The 25,513-nt window shown below is 38.7% G+C and overlaps 1 protein-coding gene across 11 annotated transcripts in view; it reads right to left on the bottom strand.

The window, feature by feature from the left end:
- RBFOX1 (RNA binding fox-1 homolog 1) overlaps window positions 1-25,513 on the bottom strand; it is a 974,619-nt gene that overhangs the window by 59,840 nt on the left and 889,266 nt on the right. For all 11 annotated transcript variants that reach the window (XM_075317889.1, XM_075317888.1, XM_075317885.1 and 8 more), the window contains exon 10: window positions 21,821-21,885. In XM_075317889.1, the coding sequence (XP_075174004.1) occupies window positions 21,821-21,885 (65 nt within the window). The remainder of the gene's footprint in view (window positions 1-21,820; window positions 21,886-25,513) is intronic.

Below are 25,513 nucleotides of genomic sequence, written 5' to 3'. Positions count from 1 at the left end.
TCATCTAAATCAAATTTAGGTAGAACTGTGTTTATGAGTGATGTTAAGATCAATGCAACAATTTTGCTTATACCTGTATGCATTAGTCAGTGGAAGGCTGATGGGCCATTCACACGTGCTGTTTTAAGGTATCACATGTAGTGTTGAGCGGACCCGAACTGTAAAAATCCGGATCCGCACGGTTTCATGGTCCGATCCGGGCCCGACCTCAACCCGGGAATTCGGCTGCACGATCAGGGTTCGTTTTTTTTTTCTCTCTCTCTCTCTCATTCTCTCTCTCTCGTCCCCGTATCCACTCCCCATTGACTTACATTGGTCCGGATTCCAGATCGGATCCGGACTTCTGTCACAACCCGCGACGGATCCGCCGGACCCGGATTCTGACCAATCCGCTCAGCTCTAATCACATGTTAATGCAGTTCTTAAATCCTTGGCGCATAGTAAATTGTTATAGGAGTATTCTCTCAAGTTTGAAACGTATCATCTATCCAAATGATGGGAGATAATTTTTTGATCTCTAGGGCCCCCATCGATCCTGAGCTCATGGCTCTGAATAGCCCCAAGTTAATGGAGCAGTGGTTGATCATCCACAATGCCCCTTCACTCTAATGCGAATCTGAAGACCAGCCAATCACAGAGCTTGGCAATCTATGGCTGTCCCAAAACAATAAATGGAGTGGTAGCAAGCATAATCAACCACTGCTCCATTTAGAGCTGGGGCTCTTCTGTGCACCAGTTCTCAGGATCATTTTGAGACCCCAGAAGGGAATCTGTCAGTAGGAACTATGATCCTAGGCCATCTATGTGTGCACGTAGGTCATAGAAAGTTTAATAAAGTGATACCTAGATACCTGCGATCCAATGTCTTATTCCAGAGAAATCCAGAGTTTTCTTATATGAAAATAAGCTGTTAAGCTCAAAGGGCTCTGCGTGAGAATCTGCCTCCAGAGCTTATTTTAAATGAAAGGGTGAATTACTAATGTGAGACACGTAATGACTGACACCTTGGTCTCATAATCACACATAGTTTTGCAGTGGCATCAGAACTAACCCAGTACAGCAGGGTTAACAAATTACAACACAAGTGAACTTTGTCTCATTTCAAACACACTTGAATAGTGCTTCATCTTCCATCTTACAAGCAGTCAGAGTGGGGGGAAGGACACCACATTGGAGCTGACAGCTCAAAGAGAAGACAACTGCAAATGTGTTTGGTGTGTTTGCAATGAGCCTATTCTCAACTCAATAAACCTTTGTTGATTACAATCAGTCACAGTTCTGCAGTAGAGGACAAGTGCTGCTGCCAATTTTGGAGTGAGACAAAGTTCACTTCCTTATACGTTTCCCATTGGGTTTCTTTCATTTTTTTCTCTTTGTTTTTCTACTTTACTGTTGATCCCCATTTGATAGGTGCTCCATGGACAATGCTACCAGGTGTGTATCTTGTCAGATGTATGCATGCCTTGAGCAGCCGTTCGAGGGTGAATATGTCTGCACTCGATGCAAGCATGTTGCGTATTTGGAAGCCAAGGTAACTGATCTAAATAAGCAGCTTGCAACACTAAGGGTCATTGCAAACCTGGAGAGGAGTTTAGAGCTCACTGAGCTTTCTCTGGCTGGGGCCAGTGATATGGAGGAGGGTGGAAGTGGGGAAGATCAGGACCCAGAGGTAGGTAGCTGGGTAACAGTTAGAAGAAGAGGTAGGGGGAAAAGTGTCAGGGAGCCTAGTCCTGACCTGGCACAACCTAGTAAATATGCCTGTTTGGCTGATATTAGGAATGAAGGGCCTGGACTAGGGTCACTACAGCAGGATGTTGCTCCTAGCAACCAGGAAAACAACTGCTGTAGGAAGGAGGGAAATAGGAGTGCAGCAAAGCCCAGACAGATGTTGGTGGTAGGGGACTCTATAATTAGGCAGACAGACAGGGTCATCTGTCGCCGAGACCGTGAATGCCGAACAGTGTGTTGTCTGCCGGGTGCTCGGGTTCGGCATATTGTGGATCGGATAGACAGATTGCTGGGTGGGGCTGGGGAAAGCCCAGTGGTCATGGTGCACATTGGTACTAATGACAAAGTTAGAGGCAGGTGGAAGGTCCTTAAAAATGATTACAGGGAACTAGGAGAGAAGCTGAAGTCCAGGACCTCCAAGGTGGTGTTTTCAGAAATACTACCGGTGCCACGAGCATCACTAGAAAGACAGCGGGAGCTTAGGGAGATAAATATGTGGCTTAGAAATTGGTGCAGGAAGGAAGGGTTCGGGTTCATGGAGAACTGGGCCGACTTCTCAGTCGGCTACAGGCTCTACGGTAGGGACGGGCTGCACCTCAATGGGGAAGGTGCAGCTGTGCTGGGGGAGAAAATGGTCAGACGGATGGAGGAGCTTTTAAACTAGGATCGGGGGGGAGGGAGGGTAGTGGAGCAAATAAGGGGATAGATAGAGCAGATAGAGACAGGGAGACGGTAGGGGTCAATGAAGGATTAGGGGGGGATGGGACATACAAGGAACGTAGGGAGGCTAGGAGTAATAAAGGTGTTAATAGGATTAAATGTCTACTGGCAAATGCAAGAAGTCTTGCAAACAAAATGAATGAATTGGAGACTCTTATGTCAACCATGGATTATGATGTGGTGGGCATTACGGAAACCTGGCTGGATGAAAGCCATGACTGGGTGACAAACATACAGGGTTATAGTACATTTAGGAAGGACAGGAAAGGCAAAAAAGGTGGTGGGGTGTGTATATTTATCAAATCTAACCTAAAACATGTGTTGTATGATGACATTGAGGGGAACAGCAACAATGTAGAGTCAGTATGGGTAAATGTACATGGGGAGGGGAATAATGGAAAAATGCTAATTGGAGTTTGCTATAAGCCTCCTAACATACCTGAACAAATAGAGGGTGAAATGCTGGAACAAATTGAAAAGGCAGCTAATAATAATAATCGGGTTCTTATTATGGGGGATTTCAACTATCCAGACATACAGTGGGACATAGAATCTTCTGGTTCTGCTAAAAGCTGTAAGTTCTTATCTACCATTCAAGACCATTTCCTCTCTCAGATGGTAGGTGAACCGACCAGGGGAGATAATTTGCTAGATCTGGTCCTGTCAAATAGACCGGATACAATTTCAGATCTACAGGTCCGGGAGCACTTGGGCACCAGCGATCATAATATGGTAAGCTTCGACATAATATTCAATAGAACATTTCAAAGGGGGAATGCTAAAACCTGGAATTTTAGGAAAGCTGATTTCAACAAATTAAGGGAAGAGCTTAAATGTGTAGATTGGGACAGAGTCATGGTAACTGGGGATACCGAACATAAATGGGGTAAGTTTAAGGATATACTACTAGAGTCCTGTAAAAAAACGTATACCCTCTGGTAATAAAATGTCCAGGAATAAAAAGAAACCACTATGGATAAATAAGACTGTACAAAGTATAATAAAACAAAAACAAAGGGCGTTTAAAATCTTAAAGGCTGAGAATACAGAAATAGCATTGCAGGAGTATAAAGATATCAATAGGCAATGCAAAAAAGAAATCAAACAAGCAAAACTAGCTACTGAAACAAAAATCGCCAATGACATTAAAATAAATCCCAAAATCTTTTATAAATACATTAATGCCAAAAGGAAAACAAAGGATAGTATCGGACCCTTAAAATATAATAACAAGTTAGTTATAGAGGACAAACAACAGACTGAGATATTAAATAGGCATTTCTCATCTGTATTCACCAAGGAACTGACTGTACCAGGGATCATTCAACAAGTGAAAAATCAAAGTCCACCACCCGATATAATTAATTTAACACAAGATGAAGTACGCCTACGTCTGAGTAAATTAAACATTGACAAATCCCCAGGGCCAGATGGCATTCATCCACGAATATTGAGGGAATTGAGCTCCGTAATCGACAGACCGCTGTATCTCATCTTTTTAGACTCACTTGTAACAGGGTTGGTGCCTCAGGATTGGAGGATTGCTGATGTGGTACCGATATTTAAGAAAGGTAAGAGGGTAGATCCAGGCATCTACCGTCCAGTAAGCCTGACATCAGTAGTATGCAAAGTTTTTGAGGGCATTTTAAGGGATGACATGCAAAAATATATTGCAGAAAATAATATGATAACTGACAAACAGCATGGATTCATGAAAGATAAGTCGTGTCTAACCAACCTGTTGGGGTTCTATGAGGGGGTAAGTGCAAACCTGGATATTGGTAATGCAGCTGATGTGATTTATTTGGACTTTGCAAAGGCATTTGATACTGTACCACATAATAGCCTTATACTAAAGCTCCAGAAGCAAGGACTAGGGGACACATTATGCAACTGGGTAAGGAATTGGCTAAAAGATAGGAAACAAAGAGTAGTCATAAATGGTACATTCTCTAAATGGGCTATAGTCAGCAGTGGGGTGCCGCAGGGATCTGTGCTTGGACCGATTCTTTTTACTCTCTTTATTAATGACCTTGTGGATGGGATTGATAGTACAGTGTCAGTCTTTGCCGATGACACCAAACTATGTAGGATATTAAAAACTGACCTGGATAGTACAATATTACAAAAAGATCTGGATAAGATGTCAGAATGGGCAGATACTTGGCAAATGAGATTTAATGTTGATAAATGTAAAGTAATGCACCTAGGACGGAGTAATCCTATAGCTGCGTATACATTAAATGGAAGTAAACTCGGGACTACAGAATAGGAGAAGGACTTAAGTATTCTCATTACAAATAAGCTGAGCAGCAGCACTCAATGTCAAGCAGCAGCTGCTAAAGCAAACAAGATTTTAGGGTGTATAAAAAGAGAGATTAGATCCCGTGATCCCAACGTATTGTTACCCCTCTATAAATCACTTGTAAGGCCACATCTGGAATACGGGATCCAGTTTTGGGCTCCACATTTTAAAAAGGACATTCAGAAGTTAGAGTCAGTTCAAAGGCGGGCAACTAGACTATTACAAGGAATGGAAGGCCTCCCATATGATGGCAGATTGAAAAAGTTAGATATGTTTAGCTTAGAAAAAAGACGTCTCAGAGGAGATCTCATTTATATGTATAAATACATGTGTGGTCAATATAAAGGACTGGCACATGACTTATTTCTTCCGAAAACAATACTAAGGACCAGGGGGCACTCACTGCGAGTGGAAGAAAAGAGATTCCGACACCTAAATAGGAAAGGGTTCTTTACAGTTAGAGCGGTCAGACTGTGGAATGCCCTACCACAAGAGGTAGTAATGGCAGATACTATAACAGCTTTTAAAAAAGGGCTGGATGATTTCCTCAGTACACAAAACATTGTTGGTTATAAATGACTTAGTGACTAAATGTAGAACTGGTGGAGGAAGGTTGAACTAGATGGACCTAGGTCTTTTTTCAACCTAAGTAACTATGTAACTATGAAGCGTTTGGTCAGTAAAATATTCAACTTACGCGTTTCGGACAAACCATATGTCCGAAATTCGTCAGGTTACCTGTATTGGACTTATGTGATTTTTTTTATTGTTTGGGTTTTCATCAGTTTTAATATGGGAGAAATAAAGAAAGTATATTTTAAAAAAAAAATTCCTGTTGGTGCTGGAGTCAAAAGTTCCTTCTTCCTTCTCCTGATGCTCACCCGCTGGATGGACTTGCCAGCGTGTTCTCCGTGCATCTAATAAGGATATTACTGCCTTATCAACATCATGGAAAATATATGGAGTATGGTAGGCTGAAAAGCTACCATTTTTTCTTTTTGCCTTATCTGAGAAATTCTTTGCCTGCCGCTGACCGCGAGTGCTTATTGAGCCTCGTTCTCAGAACGTTCTGAAAAAGAGGCTCTATAGAATTTGAGAGACATCCTGGGACATTACACCATTAGATTACATTGGAACTTCAAGGATTTATTTTTAATTAATACGTTTATGAATAAGGGTGTGTGGTGGAGTTTTAATTCACTATTTAAGTAAGTCGGAACTTCGACGATTTTTTTAAATTAATACATCGGTGAAAGAGTCTTTATTCAAAAAAATCTATTTTTTTCTGTGTGTGTGTTTTTTAACTGTACACTTAGCGGGTTAGTAGTCTGATAAATGCCTCTCCATTACTAACAATCAATTTGAAAAACAATCATTACTAACAATCAATTTGAATTATCAATTCAAAGCTGACAACCCCAGAATTATTACTTCGATTGCCACTGCACCAGGGCAGTCAGAAAGAGCCAAGCAAAGAGTCAAAATTTGTGCATCTAATGCATGAACCAATTCTGGGGTGGCTGCAGGCTGCAATTTTGAAGCTGAGAAGGGGCAAATAACCATGGGACTTCCCATACTCATAATAGCAGCTTCAGCTGTCTGTTTTACCTCAGCTCTACTGGCTAGTGAGAGCAATGCCTAGTAGAAGACTACATAGGTAAGGATGGTAGACCTCAGGGAGAGCAACATCCAACACCGCGTAGACACCATCACGTGTTTCTCAACGTAGTGACACTAGAACAAGGCCCCATGATGAGGGGCAAATACCCCGAAACAGCTGTCTGTGGATGGATACCATATTTTGGTATAGGCGGTTTTCTTGACTGGAGACTGCCCTTCCCGTGGTTGTTCCTTCCCGGTGAAAGGCCTGGCTAGTTTCCTGCCAGAATTGAGAAACATGTGATGGTGTCTCTGCGGCATTCTTGTTTTGCATATTTTCCCAGGGGGCCTTCTTCTAGTGTCACTGCGTTGAGAAACACGTGATGATGTCTCCGCAGTCTTTGATTTTGATCTCCCCGAGGTCAACCATCCATACCTATGCAGTCTTCTACTAGGCATTGCTCCCACTAGCCAGTTTCCTACTCTACACTGATGAGGGGCAAATACCCCAAAACAGCTGTCTATGGATGGATACCATGTTTTGGTATAGGCGGTTTCCTTGACTGGAGACTGCCCTTCCCGTCGTTGTTCCTTCCCGGTGAAAGACTTGCCTAGTTTCCTGCCAGTGTTGAGAAACATGTGATGGTGTCTCCGCGGCATTCTTGTTTTGCATATTCTCCCAGGGGGCCTTGTTCTAGTGTCACTGCGTTGAGAAACACGTGATGGTGTCTCCCCAGTGTTGGATGTTGATCTTCCTGAGGTCAACCATTTTTACCTATGTAGTGTTTTACCTCCGCTGGCTAACAAAAATTAGGGTGAGCACATACCATTTTTTTTTAACTATTTAAATAAATAATTAAAATAAAAGGTATGGAATCCCGGGCGAACACGGTGAACCCACACATCCATGGGTCCAGTTATCCCTAATATCTATTCCATAGCAAAACAAAAAACCTTGCCATAGATAACTAAAAAGTCAATCTACATAAGCACTCACTTTAATCCACTCCAAAATTGGTCTTTTTTGGTCAAAGAGGTTTTAATTGTAGGCACCCAAGCAGAGTTCAAATGCATTTAAATAAATTTGCTCAGCTCTTATATGAGGTTTTTATCTATAACTTTTAAAAATCTGTATTGTCAAGAGCTCGGTGACTTGACTTTTACAAAAGATGAAATTTGTGATCTTTAATGTTGTACAAATCGCTATTAATATTTGTTTAACAATCTTCCTTGATACGCACCTGTGTCCGCACAAGGATATGGCTGTAACCCAAAGCAAAAGTATCATTCAATAAACCCGTCATGACCTTGCAGATTACTGAAACCCAAAGGTCAAACAGGAGAAAACCCCATTGGTTTTGACTTTGGAAAAATTAATTTGCCATTGGCATGTATTTCTTGCTGTATAATTCACAAATAACTTACACTTTATTAATGATACTGTATGTCATTGCATGTGTTATATAATAATAAAAAAGATGCAATTTAAAATAATTTAAGGCCAGCATAAACATTGTATTCTGCTTGACAAAAGGTCTTAAAAAATTCACTCTTTTTAGCCAATAGATCCCTAATTTGATTTTGCTCCCCATCATCTTAAACTCATTACCTTAGATATGGTCAGAATTCTGACATGCTATAATGTTAGATTAATTTACACTTTAAGAAATAATATAATTTCAGAAAATGCACTATATTATATTATGCCAATTAACAAGCACTTCTTTACCAAGTCTAGTTTTCTAAGCATTTTCTTTTTCTTGAAAATACATTTATTTATTTATTTATTTTTATCCAATCTCTGTTCTAATTCAATAAAAAAAAAAAACTATATTTTTAATAACAGTAGTAAAAAGAAAAATTATGCACAGTGTTAGTGTCTAAGAATATGTAAACATTTCCTCGGCGACTTAACTTGGAAAGATCAGAGTTAACGGAATCCTACCCTCATGTTTATATCTGTAATACAAAAATTATATATACAGCCCACTTGAATTTTTTATTATTCATGACAGGAATCACAATTAAGATGCAAATTTCCTTTGCATTGTGCAATTTATAGGAAGCAAAGTGTCTGTCCAAGGTGACACAGAAAAAGTAGCAAAGATAGGATTGTGGCATGGCCATTCCTATGCAAACTACACTGCCTATGCTTTCTGCTTCCAGGATCCTGCTTCTCAGACTGCGGCATTATTATACAGCAATAATAAAATGCCAAGAATGTTTCCTGCTCAAGTCAATACGCTGCAGTTATTCATGTGTGATATGAGTCAAGGTGCAGTTAAGGACCAATAATTATGACTTATTTGGTGATTTTTAAAATTTTTTGAATATATATACATATATCTATATGTATATATACCGTATATATAAATATTAACCCCCCAAAAAAATAACTTTTAAGTGCCAAGAAATAAGTGTCTTCATGCACTACTACTCCATTCACCATACTGTGTTGAGGACTCAAATTTTACGGACAGCTGTCTGGACCCATGGACCCACTGACTTCGGAAGCAGAAACACAGAAAAAGTCCAACAATGCAGAAACAATCCCATAAGATGTAATGCTTATTCTGTCATGGTTTAAAATAAGGTATCCCATGAACTAATCTACATGTTTTGGCAGGTGTGTCTTATTCATGGCCAACAGTCATGATGGAATAAATATTAAGTCTGATGGGATTATATCTACATTGGTGGATTTTTTTCTAAATTTGGGACTAAGGGGTACTTTGCACGTTGCGACATCGCTAGCATCGGCTAGCGATGCCGAGCGCGATAGTACCCGCCCTCGTCGCACATGCGATATCTTGTGATAGCTGCCGTAGCGACATTATCGCTATGGCAGCTTCACACGCACTTACCTGCCCTGCGACGTCGCTCTGGCCGGTGACCCGCCTCCTTCCTAAGGGGCGGGTCGTGCGGCATCACAGCGATGTCACATGGCAGGCGGCCAATAGAAGCGGAGGGGCAGAGATGAGCAGGACGTAAACATCCCGCCCACCTCCTTCCTTCCGCATAGCTGGTGGAGGCAGATAAGGAGATGTTTTTCGCTCCTGCGGCTTCACACACAGCGATGTGTGCTGCCGCAGGAACGAGGAACAACATCATATCTCCTATTGGTGTAACATTAAGAAAATGACCGATGCTACACAGATCACCGATTTTCGACGCTTTTGTGATCATTTATTGGCGCATCTAGGTTTTACACGTTGCGACGTCGTTACCAGTACCGGATGTGCGTCACTTTTGATTTGACCCCGACAATATCGCAGTAGTGATGTCGCAGTGTGCAAAGTACCCCTAAGTGTTTCCCTTTTAAATATCTTGCTGCCCAAGTTCTGTCAAGAGCAATCCATCGCTAGAAACAAAGACACCAAGATGGATTGCAGAAAAAAGGGGCAGGTCTTTGTCTCTGCCGTCCTGCTCTCCTGAATTTAGATATACTAGACATGCAGGATTTTGGGTTAAGGCAAGCCATTGTGCAAGGACAATGTATGTTGGGAGATAATGAAAAGGATGTTTAAGCACCTACAGTGCTGGCAAAGTGGAAAACAATTTACAGAGCATGAGAATTGGGATAGATGATGGACATTTTATATTAGTACATAAACCAAACACAGATTTACATTGATGTGGGAAATGAGGAACATATCTTTTTGAACTTTGAAAGCTGAAGCTTGATTGCTTGGTATGAGCAACGAGGCCATTGGATTCACTAAAAAAATAATATTGCTGTTTAAGGGTTCTATAAATTGAATTCTACAATGAATAATCTTAACTGTGCATATTTTAAAGATGTAAATTAAAAATGTACATTGATTTTAGTAAAAAAAATCTAAATAAGTATATGATCAAATTCTCTGAATAAATTCAAAACTGAAATATATATTAATTATAAAGTAAATTATGGAATTGTTCGATAATTATTTTAGCAACAATTTGTCCAGGAATCACAATAATAGACAACTGGTCAATATTAAATCCCAAAACAAGCCATTAGAAAGCATAAGGAACTATGTGAACACTTGGCATATAAATAAAATGTGAGAATCCATCTCCTACAAACACATTTTCCATTTTGGAAAGTAATTACAAGAGATGTTGGGATTTAAGAGTCACTCCAGGAAAAGCTTTTGTATAATGTGATATAGCTCTACATGCCCTCATAGTGTCTGTTACCTGAATAATACCATTACAGAGCTCTCCCGCTGTCTTTTTCTGGGCTGTAGTTGGAGCTTGTATTGACCATACAATGATGACTGACCCCCTGCAGAATTCTAATTGGACACCAGTGACGTTGGGGCTTGAAAATTGTTAAGATTTACAAATAACTCATTTTTATGATAGTTAAGCCCGAGTAGCTAAGCTTTGTATACCTGCCAACTGCCTTCTACATAGGGTGATCTAATTAATATACAGCTGACTCATTTACTGTCCTAAAACAATTTGTATCATGGAGATAGCAGCCACTTGATGTCATAATGTAGGAAATATATCGTAACAGCAAATAACAAGAAGCATATAGTCATTACCATGTAAAGGTAGGGAACATAAATAAACACAATGCGGTGACATTTCTTATTCTGGAAAAAAGTGTTGTTGGCAAAGGGGTTTTCTGATTTTACAGTTATGTAGACCCAAGGCTTCAATTGCATGGCTTACGTATTGCTTACCAAATGCTGCTCTTCGCTGACCTGTGTCCGTATGGCTACAGCAGTAATGCCACATTGACAGTATGTAAATAATTCATCCAATTACTAGGCTCAGCAGTCATGCTGATGTGGACAGCACAAGACAAGTGATTGGCTCAGTGGTCACATAGTTGACTAAAGTTGAGCAAATTAATTTGAGTGCAATTGAATTCAACTCAATTTGAACAAAAATCTGCAATTCGTCACTAGCTACAATTTTCTGAACCATAAAAGACAATCAAACTGTTAAAAAAAATTACACTCATCTCTCTGGCCCCTCTGCTGCTCACCACCACCCATTTGGTCCTTGTCACGTGTGGATCAATGTCAGCGGCACTGAAATCCCCAGATATTCCATTTTGCTAGGCCCTCTAAAGGTCCAGCACATGTATGCTCAAAAGTCCTGGTCCATAATGTAATGGCATGCGCCGAACTTTCCGGGTGCATGTGTAGATCTCTACTGGTAGACAATGAAAAAGAAGATATGGTCATGCACCACCTGATTATCTGGTCTTTTACGAATGTCTTTTTCAGATAAAGTGCTGATTTTAAATTCTAAAGTCTTAATGGCAGGTAATCAGGTGGGGCGTGACCGCATATTCTTTTGTGTTGTTTACTACTTTGTTTGCTTTGGACACTCGCACACCGTGTTGCGGTCCATGGATTGATTTAACCCCTTTGCTGCATTGTTAAGATAGAAAGCATGGAGGAATCTAATGGTTCTCCTCACACTGCTACAGGTGTGTTGGCAGGCCGGGTGGATGCAGGCACCTTTTTGCTTAATGCAATTCAAGGAAGGAGACTGAAGCTTTAGGTATTAAGACTTTAGAATTTAAAATTGGCACTTTATCTGAAAAGATTTATAAGGTGAAACAGCCATCATCCTTTACGGTGCCAGTGCATGACCTTGGACCTCCATGATTTTAATGCACCGCTCTTAATAAAGTCTGGATTAATGGTATGGTGAGTGCCGCTTTTTTCTTCTTTCACTGTATTTCCAGCAGATCTTTACTGGGCCGAGTATACTCAGAAGCCTTGGCCTAGCAACCAAAGTCATTGGGATTTCAGCTCTGCTGAGGCCAATCTGAAGATGCAGTAAGGACCAGAGGAGTGGTGGCGAGAAGCAGAGGGGCTGGAGAGGTGAGAGGTGAGAAGAGTAAAGGGATTTTAATTGTTTTTTACATATTATAGTTATTATGCTCTAGAGTCTACATAGACACCAGATCATAATAAACGACTTTAAACGGTATATATTCAATTCAACATTTTTTAATTGTGCTTAAGCACAAACAGGCATGTGATTGCTACATGCCTTCCTGCTGTGAGCAGCGCTGTTCTTTGCTGGCACAGAGGAGTGTTGGACTGTTTCTGCCAGTGATTCAGCTGCTTCCACTGACATTGCGTCAACAGTGTGGTTTCTTCTCATCCACTCTACTCTGTTGATGGGGTGAGACAACCGACGTCATGCAGATTACAGCCGTCTCTCCTAGTTAGGCAGGGGGGTGCCGACTGTCAATCAGCACATCAGCTGTCCTGCCCCATCTTGCCCCAGCAGAGTGGGAAAGAAGCCACCACTCTCTTGACAAAGCCATTGTATTACTGGTAGGAGTGCTCTGTGACCCCTCTGTGCAAACGAAGAACTGTGCCAGGCACCTCAGGCAGGTAAGTAGCTACTATCTACCTGTTAGTGCAAAGGCACAATTTTGGGGGGTAAAGTATCAGCTATACCCTTTAGTTAGCTGAAAATAGCTTCCCCGCAAATTGAAAATCCCAAGAAAAAAACGCACGAATAGGCAAATTCAAATTATGCCCGATCCGCTCTGTCTTTGACATGATAACACCGATGCTGCAAAGTGACTAAAGACTGTGCGAGAACAGCAGAGAAGCAGTCCATGACCAGCAGAAGGTAAGCATTCAAGCCTGTGGGCTACTAGACCGTAAACCTGGACCCCTTAAGTATCCAAGTGTTTTAATAACTCAAGTTTAACATAAAATGCTTTGTTTGATTATACAGCAGCTCTTGTAACGTGTTTGTTTTAAATCTTGTATTGGGACTGATATAGAGCACATATTTGGACATTATATCAGTAATAGTTAACATCTTCACTTTTACCAGCAAATACATGAGTAAGGACAAAATTGCTATAAAAGGAAAAAAAAATCACACATGCATTTATATTTAATATTTTTTTTAAATCAAAACATCTATTATGATTTATATATGCACAGTCATTACAGTGTATACCGAAAACACATGCACAGGCTTAAATCCAACATTTTATGTGTGCATAATCACATTGCAGCAGAGCAGGTAAGTAAAATAATGAAATAAATTCCACAAATTTTGAAAAAACCATGACATGCTTGCATTGCTCTTTTTTCTTTAAAATGGAATGGCAACCAATATGCAGCACTCCGTTTGGTTTGAGTTTAGTGATTAACAGCCACCATGGCATTCAGGGAAGCAATCTTTGACTACACAGTGATAAAAGAGCATATCAATAACAACAACAAAACAATATTATCTGTATGACAAGGCATGCGTCAGCTACACATGCAATTGTTTTCCTTTACAACATTAATCTACCTGTTCAACTAATAAAGGATCACTGGAAAGTACTCATGCACTACACATAATCTATCATTCCACACAACATATATGTATAGTTATGCATTCTATAAAAACAAATATACAAAGGCATTTTTGTGGATAAATGTTTCCATGATTCACCAAAAGATTGAAAATAATCTAGTATATTTTTTTCTATTTGACTCTTTCTTTTAATTCCTCTCACTACAAGAATATGTGTAGGTTATACCTATTTTGGATTCCAATAGCAATGTCCACTCAATATATACAATGTGATTAATACACTTAAAGAGGTTGCCCATTACTTTAACTTTAATAGGTTATCAATGTCTTATCGGCTGGGGTTCGACACCCAGCACATCTGCCTTCCATTCAAATTAATAGAAAGGGGTTGGGTGGTAGCCGGCCACTGCCACTATCAGAAGATGGAGCAGCTCGAGAACTAGGTATGTCCGGCAGCCTGCCGCCGCCGGCACCAAGAACAGCTGATTGGTGGTTGTGCAGGGTGACAGACAAGAAAAGGCCATGAATGTTAAAGTAATGGAGAACCCCTTTAGGCCCATAGTGAGTCTATATGTCATATAACTAATCTTTTCAAAAGCAAATAATGGGGAGAAAATGGAAAGCTGTTTATAATATGTAAAGTATAATTTGATATAATGGAGGAAGGTGTGTGGGGAAATTGAATGAGGTTATCAATGTCTGATCGGCCGGGGTTCGAAATTCAGCATATCTGCTTTCCATTCAAATTAATAGGAGGCTGATGTGCAGTATCTGGTCGCGGCCACTATCAGAAGACTGAGAAGCTCCGGAGATGGGTATGTCCGGCTGCTTGCTACAGCCGCCACCAAGAACAGCTGATCGGTGGTTGTGCAGGGTGTCAGACTAGGATAGGCCATGAATGATAAAGTAGTGGACAACCCCTTTAGGTCTATAGTGTGTCTATATGTCATATAACTAATCTTTCCACAAGCAAATAAAGACGAGAAAATGGAAACCTGTTAACAGTATAATTTGATATAATGGGGGAAGGGGTTTGAGGTTGAGGTTATAAAAAAGTACAAAATATACTGATATTGTATGTGTGTGTGAATATATATGGACATATTTCCTAATATCTGGATGCACAAATTAGCAATTGATTATTTTACATATTGTAACAAAAATATTGATAATTAAATTATTATTAATAATAATATTAATATATTAATAATATATTATCGGTAACCACTTCATGACGGGGCAATTTTCACCCAATCTTTTTTTATATACGTGACTTTAAGATACTAAAAAAAACAATCTTACCTAAAATATTCCAATACTTTTTTTTATCATGTTACAAGGGGCCTATATTTATGACATTTTTAAAAACATTTTTTTGTAGTCTTTTCTATTGGAAAGGAATATAAAATAAAGGAAATGCCTAATGTTGTCAAATTTTTTTCTATATTTTATCTTTACAACCATAAGGGCGCACTAACATACATTTTAATTTTTTCCCCTTTTGCAGGAATCATTTGAAATCAATGGGCAAATTTTTTTTTACAGGTGCAAAGCTTAAAACAGCTATTAAATTTAGACTTTTAGTGGCTATCTTTGTTTTTTTCCCATTCTTTTATTTATTAATTTATTTATTACATAAATTGTGCCCCCAAAAAAGTCATAAAACACATTTACATGTCTGATGAATTTAACGCTAACTCTTATAAATCGTTTTCTATACACTTTGATAGCAAATACACACATTATTATTGAAATAATCAGATGATCAATTACTAATGTGTTAAATAATATTTTAATAGTATAATTTTTACCTTGTTGAGTTAGTGTTAGATAACTTTATAATAAAGTAGAATTTATGTATAAATATTTATTAATAAAGGGGTCTCTGGACCACCTTTACTTTATTTAATTAATATGTAATGAAATGTTATTTTGAAAACATTTAAAGTAAGATTTGTTTCCGAATCCTCAGCTATTTAAAAACCACTGTCATACATCATACATGAGCTGTTGTTTTTTTTTTTTGGAGAAGTAAAAACATTTCAGAAACCCATTATAATGAATTTGAAAAGATATTTTTGCAAATAATCAGCCACATGTGAACAATTTCAGTTTATACATTTGTATAATTATAAAGGAACCTTTACTATTCTTTGCTATATTTTCTAACTACTAATAATTAAAACTGAACTATTATACTCATTTATTATGTAGTTATTATTTCATTTAAATAGTAATTGTATTATTTTCTGTATATAATATTACTTAATTATTCTAACACTTCTCTAAAGAAAAGTAATTAGTATACAATTTTTTAAACAGCATGGCAATGCAGAATCTATTTCATTTGTTTTCATCAGATGGCAAAAACATTAGTTTTAGCAGATTTGTATTAGCTTTATCATCATGTGAAAGAAATTTTGTTATTTAAATATATATTGTTAAGAAATAAAACTACGGTATGTGTGCGTCTGATAACATTTTAAGAAATTAAATTAAAAAAATTGATATAGTCTTAAATAAAAAATAATCTAGATAATAATAATATAAAGTATTACATAATTTAAATGTAAATTCTAAGTAATAATAATAATAATAATAATAATAATGCAAGGCTTCTTGAAACATATGATGAGGTTGCCTGCCTTGGTACTCTACATATTATGTGAGTAAATGGATGTTTATGTTTAGACTGCCGCTTATAAATTTGCACTCCTTTCTGTCTGCTCTTTTTACTTTTATATACCAATAGCACTGGTCCCTTTACTACATAGTTCTCAAAAATACCTATGGTAACACTACCTGGGTTAGACATGAAAAAATGCGAATGAATCAGCAAAATTCTTGAATAAATTCAAAATATATTTTTATTGTGACAATTATTTTTATTCAAACAAGAGAACACACCACAGAGGAATCGGTATCACATCCATATAAAAACGCTCAGGTTACAAAAATAGCTATTAGCCCTAGTACAAAGATATAAATAGTACAAAATAAATCACAATGTACAAAAATATACAAAAAATTCTTCCAAGTCGCCTTATAGTCAATAGAAATCTATATGGTACTTGTCCCATCATATAGGGTTAAAGTGCACAGGTGCCAATTATTATAAAATTTAGTGTTGAATACTATATATTAATTTATCCAGATAAATATAAATACAGTCCATCTGAATGTATCCAATCAGGAAAATGAACCCATATTTCTTTATATATTTCTTCAAATTTTTTAGTTTTTATCATAAACACCGCTATGGGTATATCAAAAATTAATAAAAATTAACAAAAACCAGATGGCTATAAGTTCACTTCCCTGATTAGGTACAGCTGGAAACTCACAAAAATATATTCACTTATAAGCAAAGCAAACCAAATGACCCTGTAGAAAATGATAAGGGTACTATACCCATCAGCCGATGAATAGATGGGGTAGAGGTGAGGTTCATCCACCGCTCAGGTAAAATGCCGTCTTTATGAATTTTGCCTTATAATTTTGAACTGTCATATATACCTATTTAGTGTGGCGCGGTTTAATAGTCCTCCGTTGTTTGCTGGGTGCCGCTATGGTTGTGACTTCATGATTTACAAATCTGTCACTAGACGAGTTAATGATTTCCACGTGCTTGTCCATTAGCTAATCCGTGAATTAGGACTGTTGCTTTTGCATGTGAATTTTGCACCTTGATTTAAGTTTGATAAAGTTGATATTGAAATTCCGTCCATTCATCGGCTGATGGGTATAGTACCTTTACCATTTTCTGCAGGGCCATTTGCTTTGCTTTGCTTATAAGTGTATATATTTTTGCGAGTTTCCAGCTGTACCTAATCAGGGAAGTGAACTTATAGCCACCTGTTTTTTGTTAATTTTTATACATTTTTGATATACCCATAGCGGTGTTTATGATAAAAACTAAACAATTTGAAGAAATATATAAAGAAGTATTGGTTTATTTTCCTGATTGGATACATTCAGATGGACTGTATTTATATTTATCTGGATATAGTTATATATAGTATTCAACACTAAATTTTATAATAATTGGCACCTGTGAACTTTAACCCTATATGATGGGACAAGTATCATATAGATTTCTATTGACTATAAGGCGACTTGGAAGAATTTTTTGTATATGTTTGTACATTGTGATTTATTTTGTACTATTTATATCTTTGTACTAGGGCTAATAGCTATTTTTTTAACCTGAATGGTTTTATATGTGGTGTGTTCTTTTGTTTGAATAAAAATAATTGTCACAATAAAAATATATTTTGAACTTATTCAAGAATTTTGATGATTCATTAGCGTTTTTTCATGTCTAAGGCTGGAAACACACCTATGCATGTAAAATCGGTCCGAGTTGCCTGAAAAAAACTCGGCCGATTTTAGTTCACGTTAGGTCAGTGTGCAATGCAAGTGCGATGCTTTTTTAAAATTATTTAATGACTAGCAAAGCGTTTGTAATGCGTGTGTAATGCGTGTGTGTTCCTTTTTTTTTATCAACAGCTGTCATCTGCCATTGAGCTTTGCTACATGGCCGCTGACAGCAGACACAGCCAGAGCGATGTAGCAGAGCTAAATAGCCACTGACAGCAGTCACAGACAGAGCCGCACGATCAGAATGAAGTCGGATGAACTTCACCCGACTTCATTGTCATCCTGCGGCTCTGTCTGTGTGGCATGGCCTGATTTTCAGTCACCGGTGAAGATCTCACCGGTGACCGCAAATCCTCTGAGTGACCGCAGTGATCGGCGCTATCAGCGGTCCGGTCACTGAGGTTACAAGCGGCCACAGCTGGAGTCCTCCCACTGAGATATGTGGCCGCGGGTAACCTGAGTGACGTCATCGCTGATAGCGCAACTCACTTCAGTCGCTGCGGGGAGCTCACAGAGAGTGGTCGTGGTCTGTGTCTGCTCTGTCAGCTTCTGATGTAGCAGAGCTGAAAGCGTCGTGGGACCTCTGTGGATTATGTCGGACATGGAAGGGTATTTGGGGACTTGAATAAAGTGGTGAAAGAAGTTGTTTTTTTTTGTTATTTATTTCTAATAAAGATTTTTTTGGTGTATGTCTTCATTTACTTTATCTTACAGGTTAATCATGGAAGGTATCTCGGGGAGACGCCTGCCATGATTAATCTAGGACTTAGTGGCAGCTATGGGCTGCTGCCATTAACTTCTTATTACCTCGATTGCCAACACACCAGGGCAATTTTGGATGGCCGGGTACAGTCCTGGGACTGTCCCATCTCATGGATGCGGCTATTCCGGGCGGCTGCTGGCTGATATTGTTAGGGTGGGGGGCTCCCCATAACGTGGGGCTCCCCATCCTGAGAATATCAGCCTGCAGCCATGTGGCTTTACCCTGGCTGGTATTAAAATTGGGGGGACCGCACGCCTTTTTTTTTAATTATTTTTTTTTTTTTACTTCATGATATAGGCCCGCCCATCGGCAGCTGTGATTGGTTGCAGTGAGACAGCTGTCACTCATTGTGGGGGCGTGTCTGACTGCAACCAATCATAGGCGCCGCTGGGCGGGGAAAGCAGGGAATACGAGATTGAATAATGAGCAGCCGGCTTTTTCAAAAGAGGAGAAGCCGCCGGAGGACTGTGACCGCCGTGCAGAGCCACGCTGGTGATCGGGGATCGGTGAGTATGAGAGAGGGGGGGAGAGGGATAGACCGACATGGACAGAGAGAGAGAGAGACCGACAGAGAGAGAGACCGACCGACAGAGAAAGAATAGAGACCGAGAGGGAGAGACCGACTGACATTAATCGCATGTTTCTCAAAACACTTGAAATGAGTGAGGTCTCACAATGTCGGTCAATCTCTATAATTGACCGACATTGTGAGACCTCACTCATTTCCAGTGTTTTGAGAAACATGCGATTAATGTATTTAGAAAAACGAATGTCACTAGGAAGGTGTGAGTGCCGGTCCGTGTGACATGCATTTTTTTCACGCTCCCATAGAGTTGCATTGGAGAGACTCGTGCGAGAAACTGTCCAAAACGCAGCATGCTGCGATTTTTTTCTCAGTCCTATTTGGACTGAGAAAAAAATCGCAGATGAGAGCTGAATCATTGAATAACATGTGTCCGAGTGCAATGCGAGAATTTCTCACATTGCACTACTGCAAGAAACTCGCAAGTGAGAAGCCGGCCTAACCTAGGTAGTGCTACCATAGGGTATTTTTGAGAAGTAGTTGCTTTTCATGAAAGCTTTACAACTATATTGGACATTATTTGTTTCTAACTTTAATACATAGGACCTCTTGCACTATGCACTTGTGAGGCCCTCTTACTTTGACCAGATACTATATAGGCCATGGACTTTTTCAATTTTTTTTTTAGCTAATATAAGCCTTTGGCTATGGTGGGTACTTTTGCACATTGGATTGTATGTTCAGCATTTGTCACTTTATTGACAGAGGACCACTGTAGCACTTTGCACTTTATTCTAAGGCCCCTTTCTTGCTGATATATTTATTTAACATTCTTAGGCAGCTATCCATTCACTACTAAGTGTATCTATGATTTTTTGTAATTTATTGTGAGTACTCAACTATTGATATACTTATCACCAAGTACTGGCTTATTTATGCAGTGTATTGTATTGTGGATTATTTGTTTTCACTTCTTGTCTTTTTAAAAAAAAAATGTGTTCTCAATAAAATCTATTTTTTAGCCGAATACTGTGGTTTTCTTTTGTCCTATTATATGAATTAGGTTTGATAGGCTATGTAATCTATCTACAAGGTTTTGTGTTTAGTATTAGATAATGCTAGATAACATTTGATAATTTAAATGTATTATTGTTATTATTATATAATTAGATAATAACTAGTAATTAGATAGTATTAGACAAATTATTATTATTATTCATTATTAGATAATACAAAATAGTAAAATAATACTAGATAATTTAAAGGGAAATTATTATTATTTTTATTATTATTACTTTTATTATTATTATTATTATTATTATTGTATTATATGGAATAATTATAATAATACATTGTATATACCTTTAAATGATCTAGCATTATCAAGTATAATCTAATACTGAAAAATAATAATGATTTGTATTTACCTTTAGATTATCTAATAGCAACGCTAATATTATTATTAATAATAATAATAATAATAATATGTTACCTTTAAATTATCTAATATTATTTAGTATTATATAATACTGTATAATAATATTATTAATAATAATAAAATATTAATCATAATAATAATAATAATAATAATAATAATAATAATAATAATAATAATAATAATAATAATAATAATAATAATAATAATAATAATAATAATTAGTAGTAGTAGTAGTGGTAGCAGTATTGTATTAGATAACCTAAAGTTTAATACTTATTATTATTAGTATTTGCACCTGGGATTTTGAAATAAAAATTTTAAATGCTAGTAGACATATTTACTAACATTGTAAATGTAAATTGTTTATACGAATTGGCATGATGAAAACAAACTGTATATATATAATGTGTATAAAACATGGACTATATGAATGTAAAGGAAGGAAAATGTATGTAAAAATATAATAAGAACAAAAATGCAGCCTTAAAGGAGTACTCCAGGAAAAATGAATTTATATTTTCATGCTAGCACGGAGTGCTGAGAGAAAAGTGCATACCCGGCTAGAGCATAACACAGCAGCGAGATGAATTGTTGCATGGGTTAATGAAGGATATTTACTGGGACTGCTTGGATTTTTTTTCTTTTGATTTTAAGTGAACCCATAACTCAAGTCCTGTGATAGTTGCATCCATTCATTTTTCAGTGCTAATAATTTCATTTTGTGGTACATGACACAAAACCAAAAAAGATAGATGTCATGCACCACCCCTTCAGGCCCTGCACAGAGCATAACCTTGAGTGTTCCTTTAAAAGAAAATATTCCATAATAAAAAAAAATAGTAACATTAAATTTTTTTCACTCTAATTTAGAATATATTTTATATTTGTTTTGTATTCAGATGTTCATTTTAGCAGCAATTTTGTAGATGTGAACAAGGTTCCAGATTTTGGATGTTTAGGTAATGATAAGGATGCAGCCCTTTGAGTTCTCACTTTTTGCACACGTGCATACCCCAGTATACCCTACAGCAATAATTTAACCAATGAAACATAAAAAGTAAGATGAACAGTCCTTACCTGTCACTATATGCAGCTGCTGTGGCTGTCGCAGGCTGGGCATATCGATAGGCAGCATAACCACCCTAAAAAAATAATGCAAATTTTCAAGTGTTTATTTAAAGTTGTTAGATAATTATTGTTAAATTTTAATTTTATCATGCTATTATGTGATCAATATGTAAGTAAAATACAATATTAACAAGTTTTAAAAATATATTCAACATGTAAAAGTTTGTTGATTTGTAACAGAGGAGAGAACAAAGAAAATATTTCAGTAAACCATCTGTTACGCGTCAGGGTTCCCCTTTGGCATGGACTGGATACCGGGTGTCTTAGTCTCCTATTCTGAACCAGCCGCTGGTTCTGCTCTGAAGAAAACTAATCAGTTTTAATCAATTTTATTTGCTCAGCACGGACACTGTTCACATGATGTGCCACTGCTTGCTCGCTCAGCAGCTAGGTCTAGGAAGACAACCACTGCACAGCGCCAGACCAGATGTGCACAGCCTGAGCCTAAGTGCCGGGATTGGCTTAGTGCACATGTCCATGACGTGGTGTCACCTGATTGGTGGTGTGACATCATCAGGTCTGCTGACGTGGAGTATCTGAATTGGCCCACAGGTGACATGGATCATCTGGATTGGCCCACGGGTGACGTCATGCCATAATGTTTGGGGTGGAATCTAGTTTATTTTAGCCGCCCAATGGCGCACCCATGTGTGCAGATATCATTTGAGTTTTGTGAGTGTCGATGACTGACAGCAGGCCATTCTAACACCCTGAACACTGGCCATCTTAGTGAACAGTACCGCTACACTGCTCACTACTTCTGTAGCCACTACCATAGTAACCTTTGTTTGTGTGAGGCTGCTCCACAATTTAGGCCGGCTACTCAGGCAGGCTTTGTGCTCATAGTGGTCTGGAATCTGTGAGAGGGCAACTCCACACCCTAGGCAGACCACTTAAGCAGGCAGGCGCCATGTATGCCATGGCCTGGGACTGTGTAAGGCCGCTTCATGCCCTAGTCAGGCTGCTCAGGAAGTCACCATGCTTGCTGTAGCCAAGATCTGTGGAGGGTTACCTCACGTTTAGTCAGTTCACATAAGCAGGTCCTTTTATATGTTCTGTGAGCATTCTCTATACCATCAGTATTTAGTTAGCGTAACCGCTGTAAAAATCAACACAGGTTACTGCGACTGCTCCCTTATTTGCATAATCTCTGAGGTAATCACAGGTTATAGCGAGTTTATTTTACACCCCTGTGTGAGGCAACACAGGAGAGTGTTTGTTCTTCTACACTTTTCTTTTAAGTTGTGTTCGTCTAACCCTCTGGGTTATTTAGCTGCGGTATTCTCTGTGGCCCCTGGTTGCATTTGAAAGTCATAAGTTCCCTTTCAAACCGCCAACTCTCATAACACCATCAATGCTACAAGCTACAATCTGGCTTCCGACCGCATCATTCCACTGAAACTACCCTAACTAAAGTCACTAATGACCTACTAACCGCCAAAGCCAAGCGACACTACTCTATCCTCCTCCTACTGGACCTGTCCTCTGCCTTCGACACAGTAGACCATTCCCTCCTACTACAGATTCTCTCATCTCTGGGCATCACAGACTTGGCCCTATCTTGGATTTCTTCATACCTAACCGACCGTACTTTCAGCGTCTCCCATTCTCACACCACTTCCTCATCTCTCCCTCTATCTGTCGGTGTCCCCCAAGGCTCAGTTCTTGGACCCCTGCTGTTCTCCATCTACACCTTCGGCCTGGGACAGCTCATAGAGTCCCACGGCTTCCAGTATCATCTCTATGCCGATGACACACAGATCTACCTCTCTGGACCTGACATTACTTCTCTACTAATCAAAATCCCACAATGTCTGTCTGCTATTTCATCCTTCTCTACGCGATTCCTAAAGCTTAACATGGACAAAACAGAGTTCATTGTCTTTCCCCCTCCTCACTCATCTCCTCCAACAACCCTTTCCATCAAACTTGATGGTTGCTCACTCTCCCCAGTCTCACAAGCACGTTGCCTTTTAGTAACCCTCGACTCTGCTCTATCCTTCAAGCCACACATCCAAGCCCTCTTCAACTCATGCCGATTACAACTCAAAAATATCTCCCGGATCCGTGCTTTCCTTAACCAAGAATCAGCAAAAACATTAGTGCATGGCCTCATCATCTCCCGCCTCGACTACTGCAACCTCCTGCTCTCTGGCCTCCCTTTCAACACTCTTGCACCCCTCCAATCTATCCTAAACTCTGCGGCTCGCCTAATCCACCTCTCCCCTCACTACTCCCCAGCCTCGCCACTCTGTCAATCCCTTCACTGGCTTCCCATCACCCAACGACTCCAGTTCAAAACATTAACAATGACATTCAAAGCCATGCACAACCTGTCTCCCCCCTACATCTGTGACCTAGTATCCCAGTACCTACCTGCACGCAACCTCAGATCCTCACAGATCTCCTTCTCTGCTACATTCTTATCTCCTCTTCCCACAATCGCGTACAAGATTTCTCCCGTGCATCCCCCATACTCTGGAATGCTCTACATCAGCACATCAGACTCTCACCTACCGTGGAAAGCTTCAAGAGGAACCTCAAGACCCACCTCTTCCACCAAGCCTACAACCTACAATAGCCCTCAGTCCAGTAGACCACTGCGCAACCAGCTCTGTCCTCACCTATTGTAACATCACCCATTCCCTGTAGACTGTGAGCCCTTGCGGGCAGGGTCCTCTCTCCTCCTATACCAGTCTGTTTTGTACTGTTAATGATTGTTGTAAGTATACCCTCTTTCCCTTGTAAAGCACCATGGAATAAATGGCGCTATAATAATAAATAATAATAATAATAAAAAAAAAACATTTCTAAAGCTAGATTCTATGATAAGACAATGTTACTCGCAAATAAGCACTTAAGAAATAATTAGTCAATGTACTGGTATTTTATTTCAAAAAGTGCCTATTCCTTGTAGTGATGAGTGAGCACTACCATGCTCTGGTGCTCGGTACTCGTAGTGAGCATTTTGACTCTTGGACGGGTTCAACTCGTTTCTGTGGGGAACTGCGGAATTTTTCCAAAAGCACTGAACTGCTCATTACGAGTAACGGGTATCCAAGTATGGAAGTCCTCGCTCATCACTATTTGTAAGCCTTAATGGGAGCTGTAGATCCAACCTAAAAGGTTAACATATTAGGAATCAGAAAGTCTTAGGTTCCATTTACGCACTTTTTTTATAGTACATGTGTCATACAGTAAATGCTTGGAATATCTGACATTCGCTAAATGTACAGTCCTAATGTGCTTAAAAATGTTTGCTATAGATATGCTTAAGTCATTTAATAATTTAAATCATATATACATATTTATTGGATGATTCCATCTTTTATAAAACCTAGTGCAAAAGAATAAGCAAACACACATGCAGTAATAGATTCCAATAGGCCATTATCATAGGCCTATTTTAGGCTAAGTCACCTTAGCATAGTTGTATACAGAACTTCGAAAGTATAACATACATCAAGTCACTTAATATCAGTATAGACTTATTTGTACGGATGTTAGACCAATAGAGGAGTGCTCACTTATATTGAGTTATAATCCTTTAATCTACAATAATACATTTATGTGCATTACTGAGACTAATTTGTCTTTTGTTCGCAGTAACAAAAACATTGATTGTTACAAAGAAGGCATACA

This window comes from Anomaloglossus baeobatrachus, chromosome 7 (genome assembly GCF_048569485.1).
Source record: "Anomaloglossus baeobatrachus isolate aAnoBae1 chromosome 7, aAnoBae1.hap1, whole genome shotgun sequence".
Classification (NCBI taxonomy): Eukaryota; Metazoa; Chordata; class Amphibia; order Anura; family Aromobatidae; genus Anomaloglossus; species Anomaloglossus baeobatrachus.
Note: the sequence above shows the minus strand (reverse complement) of the source record. Positions and strands in the feature narration are given on the sequence as shown.